At 44.6% G+C, this 23,098-nt stretch overlaps 1 protein-coding gene across 1 annotated transcript in view; it reads right to left on the bottom strand.

The window, feature by feature from the left end:
- Positions 1-2,351: 2,351 nt before the first annotated feature.
- Positions 2,352-23,098, bottom strand: part of PASD1 (PAS domain containing repressor 1) — a 49,813-nt gene continuing 29,066 nt past the window's right edge. The window contains exons 5-11 of the mRNA XM_068532714.1: positions 14,348-14,471; positions 11,645-11,754; positions 7,258-7,440; positions 6,708-6,905; positions 6,091-6,356; positions 4,250-4,511; positions 2,352-2,477 (exon numbers count right to left, since the gene is read on the bottom strand). Of these exons, the coding sequence (XP_068388815.1) occupies positions 2,352-2,477; positions 4,250-4,511; positions 6,091-6,356; positions 6,708-6,905; positions 7,258-7,440; positions 11,645-11,754; positions 14,348-14,471 (1,269 nt within the window). The remainder of the gene's footprint in view (positions 2,478-4,249; positions 4,512-6,090; positions 6,357-6,707; positions 6,906-7,257; positions 7,441-11,644; positions 11,755-14,347; positions 14,472-23,098) is intronic.

Below are 23,098 nucleotides of genomic sequence, written 5' to 3'. Positions count from 1 at the left end.
CCTAGTCAGCTTTTATAGTGCCTCTCTTGAAGGCTCTACAAGGCCATTGATCATCATCTCCTCTGGGAGCTACGTAGGAAAGGCACTGTCTCCTCCTCTCTCCTTTTTTTCTGATGGAGAAACAGAGGCCAGAGAGCTTCAGTGACTTGTCCACGGTACAAAGTGGCCTCAGCTGCGTGTCTCGGGAGTGTGCTACTCTAGGGCCTGTCGGACCACCTCTCCTTTCCATGTAAAGGGAAAAACAGAGCAGGACCAAATCCTTCTGTTAGAAATACCAGATCTGGCTATGGAGACTACTGATGCTGCACAGTCAGCCTGTGAGCTGCCCCCGAGCTGTCCCCAAGGTTGGAATGCTACCAGCTGAGTAGCTGGAAGGAGCCTGCCTGCCCGAATGCCCCGCCCCGCCCCCCCCCCCCACGGTCTAGAGGTAGTTCTTGACCCCGAGCCTGGGCCACTCTGCATGCCAGCAAAGCAGTGCCTCTTGCTCCCTTGTGATCTCTTATCACTCTCTTTAATGAGTGTGGCGTGGTCGTGCACATATGTGGTCCTTCCTGTAGTGTTGGGCAGGAGGGGTTATGGTGGTCCCATGGCCTCCCGAGACAAGGAGGCAACAGCGTCCCTGCCAACATCCCAGAACACCAGCCGCTTCCAACTCTACCCATCCAAAGTCAAAGAGGGTACCAAGAATGACCCTGACCTCTGCTTCCGTCTCTGTGGGGCAGCCCAAGAGAACTGGTTCTTGGAAATGCTCTGCACGTGCTGACACAATGGGAGATGTACCTGAACCTACCAAGGAGGCACTCTGACAAGTGACTGGGCCTGCAGCTGCTTCTTCCCAATGGCTGCGAAGGGTGGTACCTGAAATCAAATAGCCCCCTGTGTCTTGCTCAGCTTAGGCTGCCATAACAAAATACTACAGCTGGGGGGTGGGGGTGGCTTCAACAACAGATTTTTATTTCTCACAGTTCTAGAGGCTGTCAGGGTGACCAAGATCAAGGTGATAGCAAGGTAGGTTTTATTCTGAGACCTCTTCTATTGGCTTGTAGGTAGCCACCATCTTGCTGTGAGCTGATATGACTGCCTCTTTGTGCATACAAGGTGAGAGAGGGAGCAAGCTCTCTGTGTCTCTTCTTCTAAGGGCACTAATTCCACTATAAGGGCACCACCCCCACGACCTCATCTAAAGCTAATCACCTCCCAAAGGCCCCACCTCCAAATACCGTCCTATTGGCGGTAGAGCTTTAACATATGAATTGAGGGGGACCCATTCAGTCCATAGCACCCTGGTAGAGATCAGGCTACCTGGGGAGTGTCAAGCTTCTCCTGTGGGTATGTGGCCTCACTGTCCCCTTTATTGTAACTTGCCACCGGGGACTGGGGCTTCTTTGCCTTCTTCCTGCAATGGCTCATTACTTTTAAGACTGACATTCAAGGCGCATGATGACTTCAGGTTAGGTTATCCAAGCCCCCCCCCCCTACCCCGGCTTCCCCGCCTCTGTGCAGACAGCTGGGAAGATGCTCTCCTTGGTGCTTGACTGAGAGCAAATCACTCTTCCTCCAGGAAGTACTCCTGCCCAAAAGAAGAGAAGGAACCTGCACGCAAAGCAAATGGGCACTGTGCCCTTGAGCAACAAGGCTCACCTCTCACGGGCTGTATTAGGCATTGGCACAGTCAACACAGAGTGGGTAGCCCCAGGCCAACTGTGTTGGGCCTCAGCTACCCAGAAGACTTGGGCACACAGCCACTCGGGAAGGCAGGTACCATTTCTAGGTTCCAAAAGTCAGTTATAAGTTCACAGAGAGTTGTAGTAAAACACAATTTTTATTAAACAGCAAAGCTGTGATTACTTTAGCACAAAACTTTTGACCTGGTTTCAGCTTCCCACAGTTGGGTTGCTGCTCCCCATGCGTTTCCCCAGCTTGACTGTGGAGGAGGTGCCGGCCTTGATTGTCAAGGCCAAGGCCTTGGAATTTTCACAGCCTGATATGGAACAGCTTCTACTAGATTGCAAACCATACTGGAAAATACTTCTTGTCAGAAAAAGGCTATTCTACCCTGAGTAGACTCCGCAGCCTGCCTGCCCATGGTAGAACTGGTGTCTGCGAGGCTGGGCAGCGCACGCTAGGGATCACAGGCTGCCTCTGCAGCACGACTTCAAAGAAACAGGTTGTGCTCAACTAACAATTACAAAAAGAACTTGTCAGGAAAGAAAATGAACGATCCACCCCACCCCCTACCCCTTACTCCAGGGGACTCTGTGAGCCTTGGAGGTCCCCTGGTCATGCAGGCCTCATCAGCTTGTCTCCCCCTCTCCTCTCGAGGCTAGAGAGGAAAATACAGGTGGATGCTGCTACTCGTGCAGGTCGGACTGCACTGAAGACATGAAGTAGCAGATTTGGTCTGGCTCATATTTCACGCGGTCTTGGGAAGTCTGTAGACCTGAAGAGCCCTGGACTTCTGCCTCAGGGGCTGGTGCCTGCTGGGAAAAAGGGGGACAAAGTGGAGTCCTTTGCTAGAGTTCCTGCGTCCATTTTGCAGCAGTGGGAGAATCCCTTTAGTCCGAGTCAGCAAGCCAGTGAGAAGCAAGTCTTTGGAACACAAGCCTGCAAAGTGCTGGTAGAAGTTGGAGCTGAGGAAATGGGATCGCCCCTGTTTCTCTCTCCCAATGGCATCTTGCCTTAAAGACCAGCAGAAGCAGTCCTGGGCTCTCCCAAACTTGTCTGAATGCCTAAGGCTACTGGGCCCCGTGTCTGGCCCTCCCGGTCTAGTTCCCTACCAGCCACGGCCAGCCGAGGACTCAGAAGGTCTCTCCCTGCCCCTACCTTTGGCCCTCACCATTCTGCTCAGGCTAGGCGACTTCCACACTGAGCCTGACTGGCAGCTACCAGGCTCACTGGAGCAACGAGACAGGGAGAGGTAACAACCCACTCTGGGCTGTGGACAGGGGAGGCGGGACAGACACACAGATGGTGTTCCAAGGAGTGGGCTGTGCGAATCTTTTCTGCTGGAGAAAGAGGGACCCCCTGGGCTGGGTTTTGAAGGTGATATAAGATTTCAACAAGTGGAACTCAAGAGGGTGGAGGAGAAGGTAGAGGAGACAGAAGGAGCAGGGCTGCACTATGGGCAGAAAGCCAAAGGTGTCTGGGGACCCGGTGAGAGGGAGGGTCCAGAGCGTGGAGAAGACGAACCAGAGCAGGGTGTGGGGAGCCCCTGAAGTCTCGTGGACAGGGAGCCTCCGACACAGTCCTACCTTTGGCTGGTCCACTGCACTCTCCCATCTGTGCAACCTTGCGGGGTCCTCCCTTCCCCACTTCCCCGGGACATCTGCTCAGCTTGCTCTGCCTCTCAGGGCCCATCCAGAGGGTAAGTGCCTTGAGAGCAGGCATGAGGAAGGCTCTCACCAGAGCCTGGCTTGGTAACTGAACCACAGGATCCACTGACCATCTGATGTCTTCGTGTGGGCAGTCCCTCTAGTGGGCCAACTTTCTGGAGGGCTGGTGGCCCAGCTGGTCAACGGGTCTACGTGAAGTTAATCATAGCCATTTAAAATATCCAATCCCCTTCATTCTGCCTTAGTTTACTGGGTTTTTTTCTTGTTGTTAGTTTTAGTTTTTTTTTTTTTTTAAGAATCCAAACACCCTTTGTAAATGCTGTTAGTCAGATTGAGACTTTGTGGTCCCCAAGGGGCCTGCTGGGAGTGTACCTGGGAAGTAAAACCTGCTATGTGACTGCCATCTGGACCAGCTCCCGCCACTGCCCTAGCAACACAGCCAAGACAGATGGTCCCCAAGGTGGGGTCTGCCCTGCCAAATACGGGGCACCCCATGGATGGATACCTTGCACATTCATTCAGTGGAAGGACTCCTGGTTTATCATCAGTACAAGGAAACATGCCACACCAGGCCTTGGATTCTGTAGCACAACTAAAGATCCAGAAGTTCAGAAAGCGGTCTGGGCTGGGGCATTGAGCTCAGCATATGGCAGGACTCATTTTGCCCAGGAAACATATTTGTGAGAGGTTTCCAAATCAGATCGCCTTTAATATCACCGAGGACAGCTCACTTTTTCATGGAAGCCTAGAGAATCTTTTTGCTCAGCCGTGACTGCTACCCCATGTGGGTACCCACCCTCAGATTTCTTTGAGCTTTGAAGTGTGGATTTCACACACGGAACATATGGGGAAGGGTCCAGCCTCGGTGCAGAACTTCCTGACCTGGGCCAGGGGGCAGAGGAGAAGGGGGTGTATACCTGGACCCAGGTAACTTGGTCCTGCAGGGCGGCCTGCTCACTGGAAGGCCAAGTGTTAACTTGGAGGTAAAGGTGACGCTCTGGGTCTTCCGGCTGTTGCCAAAGTTGGATGTAATCCTCTGGGACCTGCAGCGTGACTATGTTTGAGTCAGAATTTATCTGATACTGAGGGATGATGGTAGAAGAAATCATCTCAGAGCTTGGGGTTTGTGCCAGGATCACTGGACCCAGGCAGGGCCCCTGCTGGTCCTCAGGAAGAAAACTGTAAGAGAAAAAACACGTTACAGTGACACGGGTCTAGAAACGATGGCCCCGGAGACACTGTCTTGCTCATTACTGGGTGCTCAAGGAACATTTGCTTTGAGTGGCTAAATCAGGATTCAGTTGCTTGGACTCTCACTTTGGCCCGAATAAGTCTCAAAGTAAAGCGAATGTAAACATTAAGAAAAATTAGTCATTTATATCAAGTGGTTTTATTTCTATTACTTGGACAGTCCTGGTTCTTCCACGATGGTAACCTCTGTGGCCTGGTGTCGCTTCACCTACCCCAAATTCAGGAAACTTGCCCTTGGTCGCTGAAGGAGCTCACGGCCGAGAGGAGCTTGCAAGGTCTGTTTTCCTTCTCTAAGTCCAGGGCTCCCTCTATCACCCTAAACCTGGGGGTCTTGTGATAAACAGAGATTTCTGAGCGTCATCCCAAACTCTGAATCTGTACTGTCAACAACCTCTTCAGGTTGATTCGGATGATCAGGCCAGTGGGAAACATGGCACTAAGCCACCCCACATGTCAGGGACACTGATCCTAAAGGAACGCCCAGAAGAAAATCCAGAGAGCTCTGGGAGACCCGCTCAGAGAACTGGCATTCATTCAAAAATAGTTATTGGGTGCCAAGAATGTGCTACACAACCCTTCATTGCTGAGCAGAACCTTCTTTTTCTGGCATTTGGGACCAAAAATTTTATCCCTGAGCAGAAAATGTGTTCGTGTGCTCATACTGCCTCCCAGGACTTGGTCCTTCTGTGTTCTTGGCTCTTTAGGCATCCAATGGCAATCTAGCAACTCTTTCACACCTGCTTCCCCCATAGAGATCGTCAGTGCCCTGGAGACCCCTTCACCTGGTCTACTGTGACCACTGGATCCCAGGGAAGTGGAAGAAGGAAGCTAGGAGCCAGGAGTCATTCACCTGGGACACTCAAGACTTTACCATAGACACCCTGTGCTGTGAGACTGGGCTTGGGTGGGTGAAGTCAAGTGACTTCAAGAGTGGCATGCGGGCTTCCCTGGTGGTGCAGTGGTTTGGAGTCTGCCTGCCGATGCGGGGGACACGGGTTCGAGCCCTGGTCCGGGAGGATCCCACATGCCGCGGAGCGACTGGGCCTGTGAGCCACGACTACTGAGCCTGCGCGTCTGGAGCCTGCGCTCTGCAACAAGAGAGGCCGCGATAGTGAGAGGCCCGCGCACCGCAATGAAGAGTGGCCCCCACTTGCCGCAACTGGAGAAAGCCCTCGCACAGAAACGAAGACCTAACACAGCCATAAATAAATAAATAAACAACAAAAAAAAAGAGTGGCATGCTAATTCCCTAGCTTGGAGACTTCCTGATCTGGTCCTCTTATTTTCACGGAGGTGCCTCTGTTCCACCAAGGCATGCTCGGCTATGCACCATGCCTGCGGAGGCGGGGTTCAGCGGCCACAGAGCAGGATGAGTGGGCGTATGTTGCTTGGGATGAGGGGACTTTTGGTGCCCGTGGGCAAGTCACCCACGGTTTCAGGTATGGTGTCCAGCCACGAGGGGAAAGCAGTGACCTCAGCCCTTATTACCATTCCGTGCACTTCTTACCTATGACTCCTGTCTTCCTGGCCCCCAAGGCTTTCACCATGATCGTCGCCAGAGAGCTGTTGCTCAGCTACTAATTGGACAGGAGCCGTGGTGGGCTGGGTCGGCATAAACATATGGGTGTTATCACTGAGGGGCAAGGAGAGGCCAGGTTGGCTTGGCAGGAGTATCTGCAGCACAGGGTTCTCCACAGTAACATTATGCTGCTGTGACTGCTTCTGCAGCCTCTCCTGCTGTGGCGGGCGTTGCACCAGCTCCTGAGCGGGCTGCTGTGTCAAAAGAAAAGAGATAACAGAGCCTCTCAGAAATGGAACACGAACGCTCCATTCTCCCAAGGTGGAAGACAATAGCAGTGCCGCCTCTCTGGGTGACTGTCTGCTTGTTCGGGCACGAGCTGCAGTCGTGCTCCCAGCTGTGAGAAGCTGCGGTGCAGCACATATGTACACGCACATGTGCGTGCGTGTCCAGGTCTGGTTGGCCAGGATATTTTTTTTATCTCAGGCAAACGAATTGCAGCCAACTGGGTAGCCACTGGCTCCTCAAGGAGAAACAGCTGAGCCCACATTTTCATGAAAATGAAATCCCCTTTCAGCTACACAGATGAAACAGGCTTTCCATACCTGGGAAGAGGTGTCACAGGGCTCCTCAAGCTCCTCAGGGAACTGGAAGGACTGGGATGAATATGATCCACAGAAACGCTTGGCCTCCCTGACGTCTGGGAAGGACCTGTTCATTGGCTCAATGAGTTGTTTCTTGGGCACTGGCTCCAAAGACTGGGGCTCAGGACTGTGAATGTGGCGTGAGGTAGACGGCTGCATCTGTAAGGACACAGTACCACAAAGGTCTTATTCAGGGGCCACAGCTTTCCTTAGGGCACAAGACATGCTGGTCATGGAGCAAGACTGCCTACAGGCCAGCCCACAGGAAGCCTTGGCTGTACATGAGCCACATCTGCCACTGCCAGGGCCTGGCTGGGCCCATCTCAGCTCTTGCAGCCAAGAGAAAAGGGGCAAAGCCAAAAGTCCCTGCTGAAGATCGTTCCAGATGTCCCATGCTACCCTGGAGGCAGCAGCTGTTACTATTAGCAGGCCCTATTGGCTAACTCCTTTAAGACTGTCAAGGTCCCTTTCTCCTCTCCCTCCCGCCACTTACATAGAACTGGCCTTTGACCTGGAACTTGGAATCCTGCATTGCCTGGAGCTGCTCCTTCAACATTTCCAGCGTGTGGCTCTGGTTCCGGATCTCACCCTGCAGCATCTGCGTCATCTTCTCCTGCTGCTTCCGGAGCTTCTTCATCAGCTCCATCTCCCATCTGTTGATGTACCATGTGATGGATGGTGGTGGGTGTAGTGACTGTGGGAAGGAATCACTTATGGTTCATATACAGGGCCATTGGGTTCTCCAAATTCTACCATATTGCTTTATTTCCAAGTTTTGAAAGACTGAGAATGAGAAAAATGACACTCCAACCCTGATTTCATTCGCTACTAGAAAGTTTAAAGAAATGGTTAGGGAATCCAGAAATTCTGTATCAGAAATGGATTATGGGGATCGTTTAGTCTAATTTTCCCCCTAAACATAAAGCTGTGGAATTGGCCCAGAGACATGAAGTAACCTTCCCAAAGTCCTTAGTGAAAGAGTCAGAGTGAAGCAGGTCAGATCACAAATGAGACATGGGGAAACACCTATCGATGCCTCTGCTAGCAATGCAGGAAGAAGAAGGATGCTCAACTGGCACTTCCTTTATTCCAGGCACTCGTCTAAGCACTGTACAGAATTCACAGATCCGATTTTCACAATCCCCGATCAAGTAGGTACTGTCCATACACAACCATAGTACTTGGTGGAATACTCTCTGCTTGGCCCTAGAAATCTAATTTTAACTTGAGTACCAGCCTCAGATCTGGAAATAAACAAATGTACAGGTTGATAAGATTAGAGAATGTGTTGGGGGAGAAACTAATGCTTCGGATTGGCTGGAAAGGAGGGATGAGGCAAATCACACGTGGAAGGGAAGCCAGGAAAAGAGCCTTGTGCAAACCATACACATTTAGGTGGCCGGGGAACTTGAATTTTATTCATCAGCCACCTTGCACTGCTGCCAGGAGGAGTGTTCTAAAACACAAATCTGATTGGGGAAGTAACATGCTCACATCAATGTTGTACAACATGCCTTCTGGCAGCTGTGTGGAAGATGAACTGACAGGAGGAAGTAAGTTTAGAGTCAGAGAGAAGCTAGTTAGGAGGCTGTAGAGGTAATTCAAGGTAGAGATAACAGGGGCCTAAAACAGATCAGAGACAGGAAACAGAAAGGAAGGGTCAGGGGAGTGTCCAAGATGGCAGAGTAGGAAGACACTGAGCTCACCCTCTGCCATGGGCACACCAAAATTACAACTGTCTACAGAGCAACTGTTGATCAGAAGACTTGAAGACCAGCAGAAAAGATCTTCTACAGCTACATATATAAAGAAGGAACCATAAAGAGATGGGTGGCAGGGAGGGAGTCACAGGATAGTCAAGACCCATACCCCCAGGGTGGGTGACCCACAGACAGGAGGATAATTACAATTGCAGAGGTTCTCCCCTAGGAGTGAGAGGTCTGAGCCCCACATCAGACTCCCCAGGCTGGGGGTCCTGCCCTGGGAAGATGAGCTCCCAGAAGATTTGGCTTTGAAGGCCAGTGGGGCTTACTTTCAGGAGAGCCAGGGGGCATAGGAAATAGGGATTCCACTCTTAAAGGATGCACACAAACTCTCACACACTCTGATACCCAGGGCAGAATCAGTAATTGGATAGGAGCCTGGGTCAGACCCACCTGCTGATCTTGGAGAATCTCCCAGAGAGGCAGCAGGCAAATGTAGGTCACTCTGGGGACACAGAAACTGGTGGCAGCCATGGGTGGGGAGCTCGTTCTGGCACAAGGACACTGGTGCTGGCAAGAGCCATTTTGGAGGCCTCCCTCTAGCTTATTAGCCCCAGGACCCAGCCTAGCCCTGGCCCAACAGTCTATAGGTGCCACTTCTGGGATGCCTCAGGCCAAACCAATAGCCGGATAGGGACTCAGACCCAACCACCAGCAGGCTGGCTGCCTTAGGACCACCTGAGCTCCCAGCTACCCTGGGACCTGACCCCATCCACCAGAGGGTTCAGGATATGGACCTGCCCACCAGGAGCTGGCACTAGCCTCAAGCCCCCCTGGGCCCCAGCCCTGCCCACTGGCAGGCAGACACCAGCTCCAGGACCACTGTAGCCCCATAGACTGCCCTGTCAGGACCTAGTCTAAAGACATCACCAAAAAACGACCAGAACTTATAAATGAATTTGGTAAAGTTGAGGGTACAAAATTAATATACAGAAATCTGTTGCATTTGTATACATTAACAACAAACTATCAGAAAGAGAAATTAATGAAATAATCCCATTTACAACTGCATCAAAAAGAATAAAATACCTAGGAATAAACCTAAGGAGGTTAAAGACCTATACTCTGAAAACTATAAGATACTGGTGAAAACAACTGAAGATGCCATGCATAGGTGGAAAACTATACTGTACTCACGGACAGGAAGAATTAATGTTGTTAAAATGACCATATTACCCAAGGCAATGTACAGATTCAATGTAATCTCTACCAAAATACCAATGGCATTTTCACAGAAGTAGAATAATTCTAAAATTTGTATGAAAACACAAAAGACGCTGAAGAGCCAAGATAATCTTGAGAAATAAGAACAAAGCTGGAGGTATCATGCTCCCTGACTTTAGACTACACTACAAAGCTACTGTAATCAAAACAGAATAGTACTGGCACAAAAACAGACATATAGATCAATGGAACAGAATACAGAGCTCTGAAATGGACCCACACTCATACGGGCAATTAATCTACAACAAAGTTGGCAAGAATATACAACAGAGAGAAAACATTCTCTTCAATAAATGGTATTGGGAAAACTGTACAGCAACACGCCAAAGAATTTCACAACTTGCATAAAAGTAAATTCAAAATGGATTAAAGAGTTAAATGTAAGGCCTGAAACCATAAAACCTCTGGAAGAAAACGTAGGCAGTATGCTCTTTGACATCAGTCTTTAGTAATATTTTTTTTTGATATGTCTCCCCAGGCAAGGGAAACAAAAGGAAAAGTAAACCAATGGGACTACATCAAACTAAAAACCCTTTGCACTGCAAAGGAAACTATCAACAAAATGAAAAGGCCACCTACCAAACGGGAGAAAATATTTGCAAAAGACATATCTGGTAAGGGGTTAATATCCAAAATATACAAAGAACTGATACAATTCAACATCAAAAAACAAACGAGGGACCTTCAAGATGGCAGAGGAGTAAGACGTGGAGATCACCTTCCTCCCTACAAATACATCAAAAACACATCTACATGTGGAAAAATTCCTATGGAACACTGACTGAATGCTGGCAGAAGACCTTAGACTTCCCAAAAGCTTTGCTTTAGCCATTTGTCCTAGGGTTCTGGCTGTCCGTGTTTTTGTTTTTGTTTTTTTTTCAGTATAGATTTTAGCGCTTGTTATGATTGGTGGATTTGTTTTTTGGTTTGGTTGCTCTCTTCTTTCTTTCTTTCTTTTTTCTATTTTTAATAATTTTTTTAATTTTTTATATTAATAACTTAATTTTTTTTCCTTCTCTCTTTCTTTTTTTTTCTCCCTTTTTTTTGAGCCATGTGGCTCACAGGGTCTTGGTGCTCCGGCCGGGTGTCAGGCCTGAGCCTCTGAGGTGGGAGAGCCGAGCTCAGGACATTGGTCCACCAGAGACCTCCCGGCCCCACATAATATCAAACGGCGAAAGCTCTCCCAGACATCTCCATCTCAACGCTAAGACCAGTTCCACTCAACAGCCAGCAAGCTACAGTGCTGGACACCCTATGCCAAACAACCAGCAAGACAGGAACACAACCCCACCCATTAGCACAGAGGCTGACCTTAAAATCACACTAAGGTCACAGACACCCCAAAACACACCACTGGACGTGGTCCTGCCCACCAGAAAGACAAGATCCAGCCTCATCCACAAGAACACAGGCATCAGTCCCCTCCACCAGGAAGCCTACACAACCCACTGAATCAACCTTACCCACTGGGAGCAGACACCAAAAACAACAGGAATTACGAACCTGCAGCCTGCGAAAAGGAGACCCCAAACACAGTAAGTTAAGCAAAATGAGAAGACAGAGAAATACACAGCAGATGAAGGAGCAAAGTAAAAACCTACCAGACCAAACAAATAGAACGGAAACAGGCAATCTACCTGAAAAATAATTCAGAGTAATGATAGTAAAGATGATCCAAAATCTTGGAAATAGAATGGAGAAACACAATAAACATTTAACAAGGACCTAGAAGAATTAAAGAGCAAACAAACAATGATGAACAACACAATAGATGAAATTTAAAATTATCTAGAAGGAATCAATAGCAAAATAACTGAGGCAGAAGAACGGATAAGTGACCTGGAAGATAAAAGAGTGGAAATAACTACTGCAGAGCAGAATAAAGAAAAAAGAATGAAAAGAGCAGAATACCTGGTCCACCTCTTGCTTCTCATCCACCTGCTCCATCTCACCCATCTGGTCCATCTGCTCCACATGTCCCACCTCAGGTTCGAGTTCAAAGCTCTGCAAAGATGATGTTGCTGAGGAAGAAAAGACAGTGGAATTCATGATGAAAAAAGCAAAAGTACTAACACTATCAAACAGATTACACAGATATCTCTGTTTATTTCCTGTTATAAATTATAAAAACAGGAAAGCCCAGTTTTATTCCATATTAATGATTAGGTGTGCCAGGTACCAGGAGTAATACAGAACACTACTTAAAAATCTGTTCATATTTGAGGGACTTCCCTGGTGGCACAGTGGTTAAGAACCCGCCTGCCAATGCAAGGGACACGGGTTCGAGCCCTGGTCCGGGAAGATCCCACATGCCGCGGAGCAACTAAGCCCGTGTGCCACAACTACTGAGCCTGAGCTCTAGAGCCCACGAGCCACAACTACTGAGCCTGTGCGCCACAACTACTGAGCCCACGTGTTGCAACCACTGAAGCCTGTGCACGTAGAGCCTGTGCTCCATCCACACAAGAGAAGCCACCGCAATGAGAAGCCCATGCACAACAAAGAGTAGCCCCCGCTCGCCACAACTAGAGAAAGCCCACAAGCAGCAACAAAGACCCAGCACAGCCAAAAATAAATTAATTAATTAATTTAAAAAATTTTGTTAAAAAAAATCTGTTCATATTTGAAAATGAAGTAAAAGAAGGGAATGTCTCACTTTACCTCCATCCATCCAAGCATAAGTGGGCACCCAACCCATTCGTGTTGTGTCTTTTCTTTATAAAAGTTCTTTTGGCTCTGCTTCTGGAATTTGGTACCTTCCAACTGATAAAACCAAATCAAACCTACTCATAAATCACTTCTGTAAACCTAGGTTCCCCAGAATGTGGGATCTTGGGAGTGCCTGAAGCGTTCTTGGAGGTGTTGTGACATGACTTTCCTTTGGCAGCCACAGAAAGCAAAGTGGAGAACATTATTTGAATAATGCAAAATTATAGAGTCACTTCAGGAAAGAGTTTGTCAGTTCTCTTCATACACACCTCCCATATGACCCAGTAGTCCCACTCCCAGGAATTTACCCAAATGAATTAAAAATATATAGGCACACAAAACACCTCTATGCAAATGTTTATGGTAGCTTTATTTATAATCACCAAAAACTTGGAAACAACCCAGATGTCCTTCTTCAGATGAATGAGTTAAACACACACACACACACACACACACACACACACACACACACACACACACACAGAAAACACTGTGGTGCATTCATAAGATTAAGTACTACTCAGCAAGAAAAAAGGAATGAACCATTGATTCACACATGTATGAATCTTAAATTTATTTTCTTAACAAAGCCAGACCAAAAAAGGCTATGCATTGTATGATTCCATTTACATGACATTCTGATAAAAGGAAAGCAGAGATGGAACGCAGATCAATGGTTGCCAGAGGATAGGGGACAGAGTTTGAGTTCAAAGAGGCAGCACAAAGGAATTTGGGGGGTGACATAACTGTTCTGTTTGGTACTGTGGTGATGGATGTATGACTCTTTGCCTTTGTCAAGAACTGCACACCCCAAAGAGTGGATTTTACTGTGTGTAAAGTAAATTGCTCTTATACATTTTTGAAATCACAATCATGGGTTCATGGACTTTGTTCCCGTTTTGTTTTGAAAGGATTTTTTAAACAAAGCTTTGAGATTGACAGCAATAATGGAAGAATTGTTAACTAGAATATTTCAAAAATAGAAGCATTACTTCTATATGTGGACATTCCACAATACAAGTATGATAAGGTCAGCTAATTGGAGGACATGATTTGCATTATGTATCCACCACTGCTTTAAGTTTTGTATTTTTTATACAATTATATTTATGAAATGTCGTTAATACTGAAACTCCTGTAGTAAGTGTCACTGTTTTTGAGAGACTTTACTAACAATTCTTTTTATAGTACAGTTTTTAAAAAACAAGAGGTTTCTTTGGACTGCAACTACTATGCCATAGCAGAAAAGGCTGCACAAGTATGAGAAGATAAGATGCTACGCCTCCTAGGACTGAGATCTAGCACCAACCTTTAGATTAAAATTAAATGGGAGATTTACAATGTTTTGTTAGTTTCAGGTGTAAAGCAAAGTGATTCAGTTATATGTATATGTATATATACAGATTCTTTTCCATTATAGGTTATTGCAAGATATTGAGTATAGTTCCCAGTGCTATACAGTAGGTCCTTGTTATCTATCTATTTTATATATAGTGGTGTCTTACCAGTTAATCCCATACTCCTAATTTCTCTCTCCCCCCAGTCCCCTTTGGTAACCATAAGTTTGTTTTCTATGTCTGTGAGTCTATTTCTGTTTTGTAAATGAGTTAATTTGTATCATTTTTTTAGATTCCACATATTATATTTCAATTAAAACTTTAAAAAATTAAGTGGGAGAGAATAATACCATTCCCAAGCACTTGAACCATTGATAAGATATTCATTGTCACTGCTCTCAAATCATCATCTCAAAAAATTTACAGAAGATGAAGAAAGTTAGAAATCACTCTTGCAATTTCACACCATTATAAATAGAACATTATCTTCATTTGAAAAACTGTAACTACTCTGTAGGCCACTATTTTTCTTCTGAGAGTCCTCATCCAAATGTCCAAATGTACCCACCTGGCGATTCAGGTATGGTTTCCAAGGTGGATGTGGAGTCATAAGATGTAACAGACTTTCTTTTAATGACACGAACAGATTTTTGTTGTCCATACTGGTCAGCCATTACAATATCAACTTGACCCTAGGAATTTCCAAAGGGGACGGAGAAGATGACATTTCAATTTGGCGACAAAGATATATAAAACAACAAGAAACTGGCAGAACACAAACTCTGATGCGTTTCACTTCATTTCTAACATTGTTTCAATAAACTGAATACCTAACACGAAACCATCATGAAACACGTACTTGAAAAAAATTGCTGGAAGATAACAACAAGCAAAGATTATGGGTGCCACATGCTATCCAACGTCAAAACTCAGAAGAGAAATACGGTATAGATGTGCTAAAAGCACAAGCATAAGAAAAATGTGTGCCAACCAAAGGCCGTGGCTATATATATATATATATATATATATGCACTGCAGAGGTGTTGGTAGCATGCCGGTTCAGAGAAGTGGGAAGGCTGTAGGAGAACTACCCCCACTGATGGGGCCATTTTTCTAGAGGTCCTGCACGTACAGGCTAGGCTTAGAGAAAGGAGAGGATGATTGGGGGCTGTTTAACCACTTCATGTTTTTTACACAAATTAAAGTTGAAAGTATTAGTAGCAAAAGTACCTTTAATATATAGTAGCAGAGAGATGGAAGTGGCCCTGGGGAGCTTCTAGTGCAACTTCCCCATTTGATAGTGTCAAAGAGGAGAAGGTCATACAGCAAGTTAGGAGCAGAGTGAGTGATACAATCCAGTGACTTCAAACTCAGCACCACTTTCCCTAACCCTGGTACCTCAATTTAAGCCATTTGTTGCTTTAAACCATATACATTATATTCCCATTTAGTGATGCACTTCCATTTCCATAATAACTGGATCCTTTCTGAATAGGCTGGGGCTCACTGCTCATATGAAATTTAAGTACCTGGTTTATCAGTGAAATCTTGTACATCTCTGCCAAAAAATTGTTTGTTTGTGTGTTTGTTTGTTTGGGACTCACTGTTCAAGTACACTGTGTTTTGTACTCTTCAAAATAAGCAATATGTTTCTGGGGATGTGGCTATCTTTTCATTATTTAGAAAGCTATTCTGCTGGGGTGGTATTCATTGAGATAGGATATGACCTCTCTTTCTCTGTCTTCTTGCTTCTGCTCTTTATCATAAGCCATATGTCAATTTAATCACTAGCTCCTTGCTTCCTGGATGCTTTTCAATAGAAATGTATATACTTGGGTGTTAAGATGTCCATTTTTGTGCATTCATAATTTTTAGCCCATCAATATAAATGCAGTGAGTTTAAATGATCTCAACTGATGGAATCATGTGCAGTAATAGTAAATGGCTTGGGAAAAAACAAAGCAAAGAAACTATTTTGAAAGCTAAAAGATTCCAGTTTAAAATACAATTAGGACGAAGGCCTGAAGACAGTCTTTCAAGAGAGGCAGCTAGAAGCTAAAAAGAAAGATGAAATGAACATGCATACATGGGGGCAGGGAGGCAATCAATAAGCTTTTACAAGTTCAAGAGGAGTTTTGGATTCACTTTTACTCCGTAACAGTTTCCATGAACAATTCACTAAAGGATTTTAAAGAGAAGCATGGCCTTTGAGGCTAGACACAGAGCAGGCTTCCAGTGCAGCCTCCAATACCTGATGCTCTTGTGACCTAGAAAGGAGTGTACATTGCGGGGGCGGCACTCCAGAAGTATGTCCTCCGATTTTCACATTTTCCCCTTGATTAGCTTAATGTCAAAAGTGCTCTGCCTAATTTTTAAGAGATGCTTGCATTTTACTTTTTGGAAAAAAAAAAGTGCCATAGGGCTTCCAGTCAAGATGACAGATTGAATAGCCATGGGAAAAACCCTAGGTAAAATAGAATAGAATTTTACAAATGCACTCCTTTTAAAAAAAAAAAAGACAGAAATAAATTAAAAGTCATAGGAATGATCAAAAGCACGATGAATAAGCTCTAGAGAGTAGAGGTCTACTGGACAACATTGTACCTGTAGTCAACAATAATGTATACTTAAAAATTTGTTAAGAGGGTAGATCTCATGTTATGACTCTTATGGCAATAAAATAAATTTTCTTTAAAAATAGGGTAAAAAAAATTCTCTCTGGAGAATTCCCTGGTGGTGCAGTGGTTAGGACTTGGTGCTTTCACTGCCGAGGGACCGGGATCGATTCCTGGTCAGGGAACTAGGATCCCACAGGCCACACAGTGTGGCCAAAAAATAAATAAATAAAATAAAACTAAGCCAAAACAAGATAAAAATAAATTTTAGAAATTCTCTCTGGATCCCACCTCTTCTCCACCTACTGCCCTGTTTATGTGATTCCCTTGACAGCAAAACTTCTCAAAGGGAAGTCCTCAACATCTCCAGTTCCACTATCCTCTCTTAAACCTACTCAATCAGATGTTATTTCCCTGCCCCCATCTACACTCCACCAAAACTTTTCTCAAAGTCAGCAATGGCTTCCAGGTCCTAAATCTAATGGTCACTTCTGAGTCATCAATCTACCTAATCTATCAGCAGTGTTTGGCACTGTCATCATTCCCTCCTCCTGGAACTACTTTCTTCACTTGGCTTTCCTCTTACCTCACTGGTCTCTCCTTCTCTTCTCTCTGATCTCTTAACGTTGGGGGTGCTCCAAGCTTAGTCCTTCGTCCTTAACTCTATCTTTACTTCCTCCCTTGGTCACTTCATCCAAGCTTTTAGCTTTAAGACCATCCATGTTGATGATTCCCATATCCTTATCTCCAGGCCCGCTCTGCATTTCCAATTAACTATGTAGTAGGCTTCTCAAACATTTTCAAAACTGAGACCCTCCCTGTATTACACCTTCCAACAAACACTCCTAAGCCTGCAAATTCTTCCCACAGTTTTCAAAGTTAATGCAATACCATCCTTCCAGTTGCTCAGGTCAAGTACCTTAAAGTCATCCCTAACTTCTCTCTCTTTCTCACACATTTCATCCGATGTCAGCAAATCCAAGGGCTCTATCTTCAAAATGTATCTACAAAGAGACCACTTCTCACAATTTCCACTGTTACTACCCTGGTGCAAGCCATCGTCATCATCTCTCACTTGGATTGCTGAGATAACCCCCTAACTAGGCTCCCAGCTTCCACTCTTGCCTCTGCTCCCCACAGTCTATTCTCAACATAGTGACTCTTTTTAATAAACCAAACATATCACATCATTCTTCTGCTCATAACTCTCCAATGGCTCCCCATTTCATTTAGAGTAAAATCCAAAATCCATACAATGGCTTCCAAGGCCCTACTTGACCCGACTGCCATGACATCTCTGACTTCATCCGTACCTACTCTCACTTTTGCTCACTCTGCTCCAGCTATTCCTCTAAATACCAGGCACACTTCCACCTCAAGGCCTTGCACCGGTTTTCCCTCTTCTTGAATTTTCCCCCAGATATCTTCATGGCTAGCTTTCTCACCTCCTTCAATCTTTGCTCATACTTAACACTGCACTCTCCCATCTGTTGCATTTCCAATCCTTCGCTTCCTGCTCTACTTTCTTCAATAGCTCTTCTCACCTTCTAATATATGATTTGTTTATTTACTATACTTATCTTATTTATCTAAGTCTATCTCCTCCTGTTGGAATGTAAGCTCCTCTAGAACAGGAATTTTTCAATTTTGTTAACTGATGTATCTACTCCCCTCACCTAAAACAGTGTATGTTACAAAGTAGGTGTTGAATAAATATTTGGTCAATGAATTAATAAATGAATCTAAAATGGCCTTTAAAAATAGGTATGTTTAAAATGTTCAAAAATATAAAGAAAAGGAAGTCATAAAACAAAGAATAGGACAATATGAGAAAACAAAGAGCTTTGATTTGAAGGCAGATGCTTCACTGTGTAGGAAGAGCATAGGTATTGGGACCAGACAGGCCTTGGTTTTAATCTGGGCTCTGCCACTTATTATGTAACTTTGGGCAAGTTTTTCAATAGCAAGAATCCAAGATTCACCATCTGTAAAACTGGAATAATAATGCCTCATAGAGTTATTGTGGGGGTCAAGCACCTAGCCCAATGCTTGACACGTAAGTCCTCAATAAAACTTAATCCTAAGTACCATGTCACCCCCCACTCCCCACACCCCTAGATTGAGTTAGGGCTGACCTTCTTAGACCACTTTCTGGATACAATAAGTAACTGTTGGATGAACACATGATTAAGTGCTTAGCACACAGTAGGTGTAAAATCAATGGAAGATGCTTTCATGATTGCTCCCTAACTCAGGTTTGTCCTGTCCTCCTCATTAACGCATAATCAGCTTGGGCAGAGGGCTTCTGAGTCTGATATATACTATGGCTCTCCTGCCCCACCCAGCCCCTGGTACATGCTCAAAGCCAGCTCCTTCTAAAGAACAGTCTACCAGCTCCAGGTACAATGGATTTGAGTGAAAAAGCAACCTGATAACGTACAAGCTCCAATTTTGCCAAAATGCCTGCGTAGTGCAACACAGTCCAGGAACAACAGATCTCTAGGGATGGATGACAGAATGTCAGAAGCTGGCAACACGAGTCACCTAAACTCATCATTTAAAATAAAGTATTTGGGACAGAGTCAATTAGGAAGAATTTGCTTTGGATTGGCATTGATGCTACTACTTAAAGCCACTGCTGTTCAAATGGTGAGGTGGTGGTTCTGTGGAAAGAACTTTGTTCTCAATACATTGCCTTGTTCTCAACTCCTTGCCAGTTAACAGCTGTTCTCAACAGAACATGCCTTTTTTGAATACAGCATTGTCCATAGTAACAGCTGACAGATCAAAATATGATGATCCCTGGCAGGGGTCAGTGTATGCTTTGTGTGGTTTTCTTCGTGTTTCTTTTGCTTAGGTTTAGTTGAGATCCTTGAATCTCTGGGTTTATAGCTTTTATCAAATATGGACAATTCTCTGGCCATTATTATTTCAAATATTTCTGTACTTCCCTCTACACTTTGGAGACTCCATTTACACATATATTTGGCCACTTGAAGAGTTTCTAACAGCTAATTGATGCTCTTTTCTTTTTTCTTGTTCTTTTAAAACTTTTTTCTCTTTGTGTTTAATTTTGGAGAATTTCTATTGCTTTGTCTTTAAATCCCCCAATCTACTAAATCTGCAATGTTTAATCTGCCATCAGTCCCATCTGGTGTTGTTTTCATTGCTCAAATTTCAACTTGAGATTTTTTTTCCCCATCTTCCACGTCTCTACTTAAAATTTTGAACATACGTAACACATATGTTAATATTCCTGTCCGCTAATTCTAAACCCTGTGTTTGATCTGGGTGAGTTCCTATTGATTGGGCTTTCTCTTCAATAAGAGTTACATATTATTATTGCTTTTTTTGAATGCCTGGTAATCTCTGACTGAATGCCAAATATTGTTAATTTTACCTTCTGGGGGTATTGGATAATTTTGCGTTCCTACAAACATTCTTCATCTTTGTTCTGGAATGTAGTTAAATTGCTTGATTTGATCCCTTTGGTGTTGCCTTAATGATTTGATAGTCAGAACCAGAGCAATAGTTAGCCTAGGGCTAATTTTTCCCTATAACTAAGGCAAGACCTTTCTGTGTACTTTTATACCTCATGTCCTGAGTATTATGAGGATTTCCAGTGTGGCTGGTAGAGACAGGAAGTACCACCAGCCCTGTGTGAATGCTGGCACTGTTCCCTCTAATCCTCTTGGGTGGTTCTTTCTCCTCACAGATCCCTGGCATCCTCTACCCATGCAGCCCTCTCCCCTCTGGTACTCTGCTAGCAACTTTAGACTACCTAGTCTCATGTCAATCTCCTCAGCTCAGGAATTCCACTGGATCCCTGTGTGTTCTCCCTCTTGGCTACATGGCCTGGAAACTCGCTAGGTATAAGCTAGGGCAATTGCAGGGCTCATTTGATTCGTTTCCCATCTCTTCAGAGTCCCTGTCCTTTGTTGCCTGATGTCCATTATCTTGAAAACTGTTATTTCATATATTTTTGCCTTTTATTTTTGGCTGTTTTGGGCAGGAAAGTCAATCTGGTCCCTGTCACTCCATCTTGATTGGAAACAGAAGTCCCCCAATTCCATAGTATATTGTACAGTTACCGAAATGATTAAATTTGGGACTGTACAAAGGTAGAATTTAGTGATAAGTGAAAGCCAAAGGGAATGGAGTAGCAGGCAAGCTATCATTATAACTAAGTAAAAAACAGATGCGATGGTAGACTGATACTGAATGGAAATTAGCAAAATTAAATAGCAAATGTGCCCTTGTGATAAGATTATGAATTTCTTTTAAAAAACTTATCTTTCAATGTTAAAATTACTTAGGTTTTATAAAGTGAGAATTTTTTTAATCCAACTTTCCTCAGAACATTAAGTTGAAGGAATGGATTCTTCACACATAGCACACTACAGATCCTGGGTAAATATTTGTTGACTGACTGAGGAAGTCCGGCTGTCAGCCGTGTAGATGTCAGACTGATGGCCAGAGCTATATGGATGCCTTGGCCTTTTATCCTAGGATAGCTGAAAATTAGTTTGTGTGTAAACAGAGCACTGCTCTATTTAAATTAACCTTCTTCTACCTAATTTCCTCACTGTTTCCTACTGTCTTGAACAGAATGCTAGGTTAAGCAGAGGTACGTCTTCAGAAGGGAGAAAGTTTTATCTACACAGAAGTAGCTTGTTGAATGAGCAAGAGTTGGAAAATACAATAGAAAAATCAGCACCTCATATTGAAAATATGTGTTCACAGCATCTCCATGTTACAGAAGAACTTAAATACCTGCATAGTCCACAGAACATGAAAATCCTTTCAAGCAAAATCACATGGAAGCCTGAAAACCAAAGTGAGAGTCTACACATCCAACCTGTTGATACTGCTCTTGAAATCCCTTTACCAGATATTTAAAGAGTGCTATAAAAATAATAGTGCTTTAACATACAATATTCATTTGTGCATCTAATGTTTATTATGAGCACCTACTATGTGTGGCCAGCCCTGTTCAAGGTATTTGGTGATATGCTGATGAACAAGAGTACCCTTGCTCTCACAGAAGTTTCATTCTATTGCATGAATACAGACAATATGTTAATAAATGAGGTTCCTTTGAGCATTATCATATATCCTTATGAGGTAGCCTGGCAGAGATTATTACCACTCCCATTTTACAGATAATGAAACTGAGGCTCTCCATGGTAAAATAACATTCCCCCAGTCACATAATTGGCAAATGGCTGAATCAGGAATTGAACCCTTATCTTCTGATGTCTAGGTCATCTTTTCTCTCTGTAGTACTGTCACCACCGCAGCGAACCAGCCTAGCAGCCATGTTACATGCACCCATGGAGTGACAGGTAAGGTGAAAGACTATCCATTGGGAAGGTTTCCTAGGATGCTTTTTCTGTTCTTCTATATCTATTTTTCTTGCAGTTTGATCTTATCTCCCAGACTAGAATTTAGATCATTGAGGGCAGAACTAGGTTTCATATTTCTATTAATGTGTGTCCCTATAGGATTCTCTAGAGGAACGTCTGGTGAATGGATAATTGGATGATACATTTAATGGCTTAAGAAAAAGATGGAGGCAGGACTTCTCTGGTGGCGCAGTGGTTAAGAATCCGCCTGCCAATGCAGGGGACACGGGTTCGAGCCCTGGTCTGGGAGGATCCCACATGCCGTGGAGCAACTAGGCCCATGCGCCACAACTACTGAGCCTGCGCTCTAGAGCCCACGAGCCACAACTACTGAGCCCACGTGCCACAACTACTGAAGCCTGTGTGCCTAGAGCCCGTGCTCCGCAACAGGAGAAGCCACTGCGATGAGAAGCCCGAGCACAACAACAAAGAGTAGCCCTCGCTCGCCGCAACTAGAGAAAGCCTGGGCACAGCAACGAAGACCCAACGCAGCCAAAAATAAATAAATAAAACAAATAAGTTTATAAAAAAGAAAAGGAAAGGATGGAGGACAATCCAGATTAATTAGGAATTGGGTTCTGCCCATAATGGGCAGATGACTCTGCCATCTCATGAGTCTACTCACATAGCCTACAGTAGCAGGCAGGTCACTAACCTCTCATTTCGAAATGCACTCACAAGTCAAAAAGACCTTGAACAATGTCTGGCGTAGAGCACAGCTTAATTCTTTCTAAAGCTACTACAGGGATCATTCTAAGCATGGCCATTACTGGCTCCCAATAAGAAATGGCCACCATAAGGCAACTGTGCAACACCGCTCAGGTGCTATGCCCATATGGGGTATTTCTTGAAATTAAAACCTATGTAGGACAAGGGAAGCTGAATTTGCCACCCCAAAATATGCCTCCTTGGCATAAGGATTACTTTGAGCTGGTTATGTTTAAGAAACAGCAGACAGAGGAGAAGCTCTGAAAACCAACAGAAGTTACTCTACTGTAAGAGATACTTCCATTTGTAAGTGTGTCTCCCTCTTTGCACAGGGAAGAAAAGGATGAGTCGAAATTTCTAGGAACTCTTATCAATGCAGAAATCCAGGACTCAAATCTGCCTAACAAGCTTCCCCACAACTGACTCCCTGCCCCCAACATCTTCTTTTATCTTTAGCTGAAAATGGCATTTAAGCTGGTAGCTTGAGCCATTTGGAAGAGTTATTCAGTATTCCGGGATCTCTCCCACGTATACAAGGAGATGTACATGTTATTAAACATCTGTTTGTTTTTCTCCCGTTAATCCTGTCTT

This window comes from Eschrichtius robustus, chromosome X (genome assembly GCF_028021215.1).
Source record: "Eschrichtius robustus isolate mEscRob2 chromosome X, mEscRob2.pri, whole genome shotgun sequence".
Taxonomy (NCBI): Eukaryota; Metazoa; Chordata; class Mammalia; order Artiodactyla; family Eschrichtiidae; genus Eschrichtius; species Eschrichtius robustus.
Note: the sequence above shows the minus strand (reverse complement) of the source record. Positions and strands in the feature narration are given on the sequence as shown.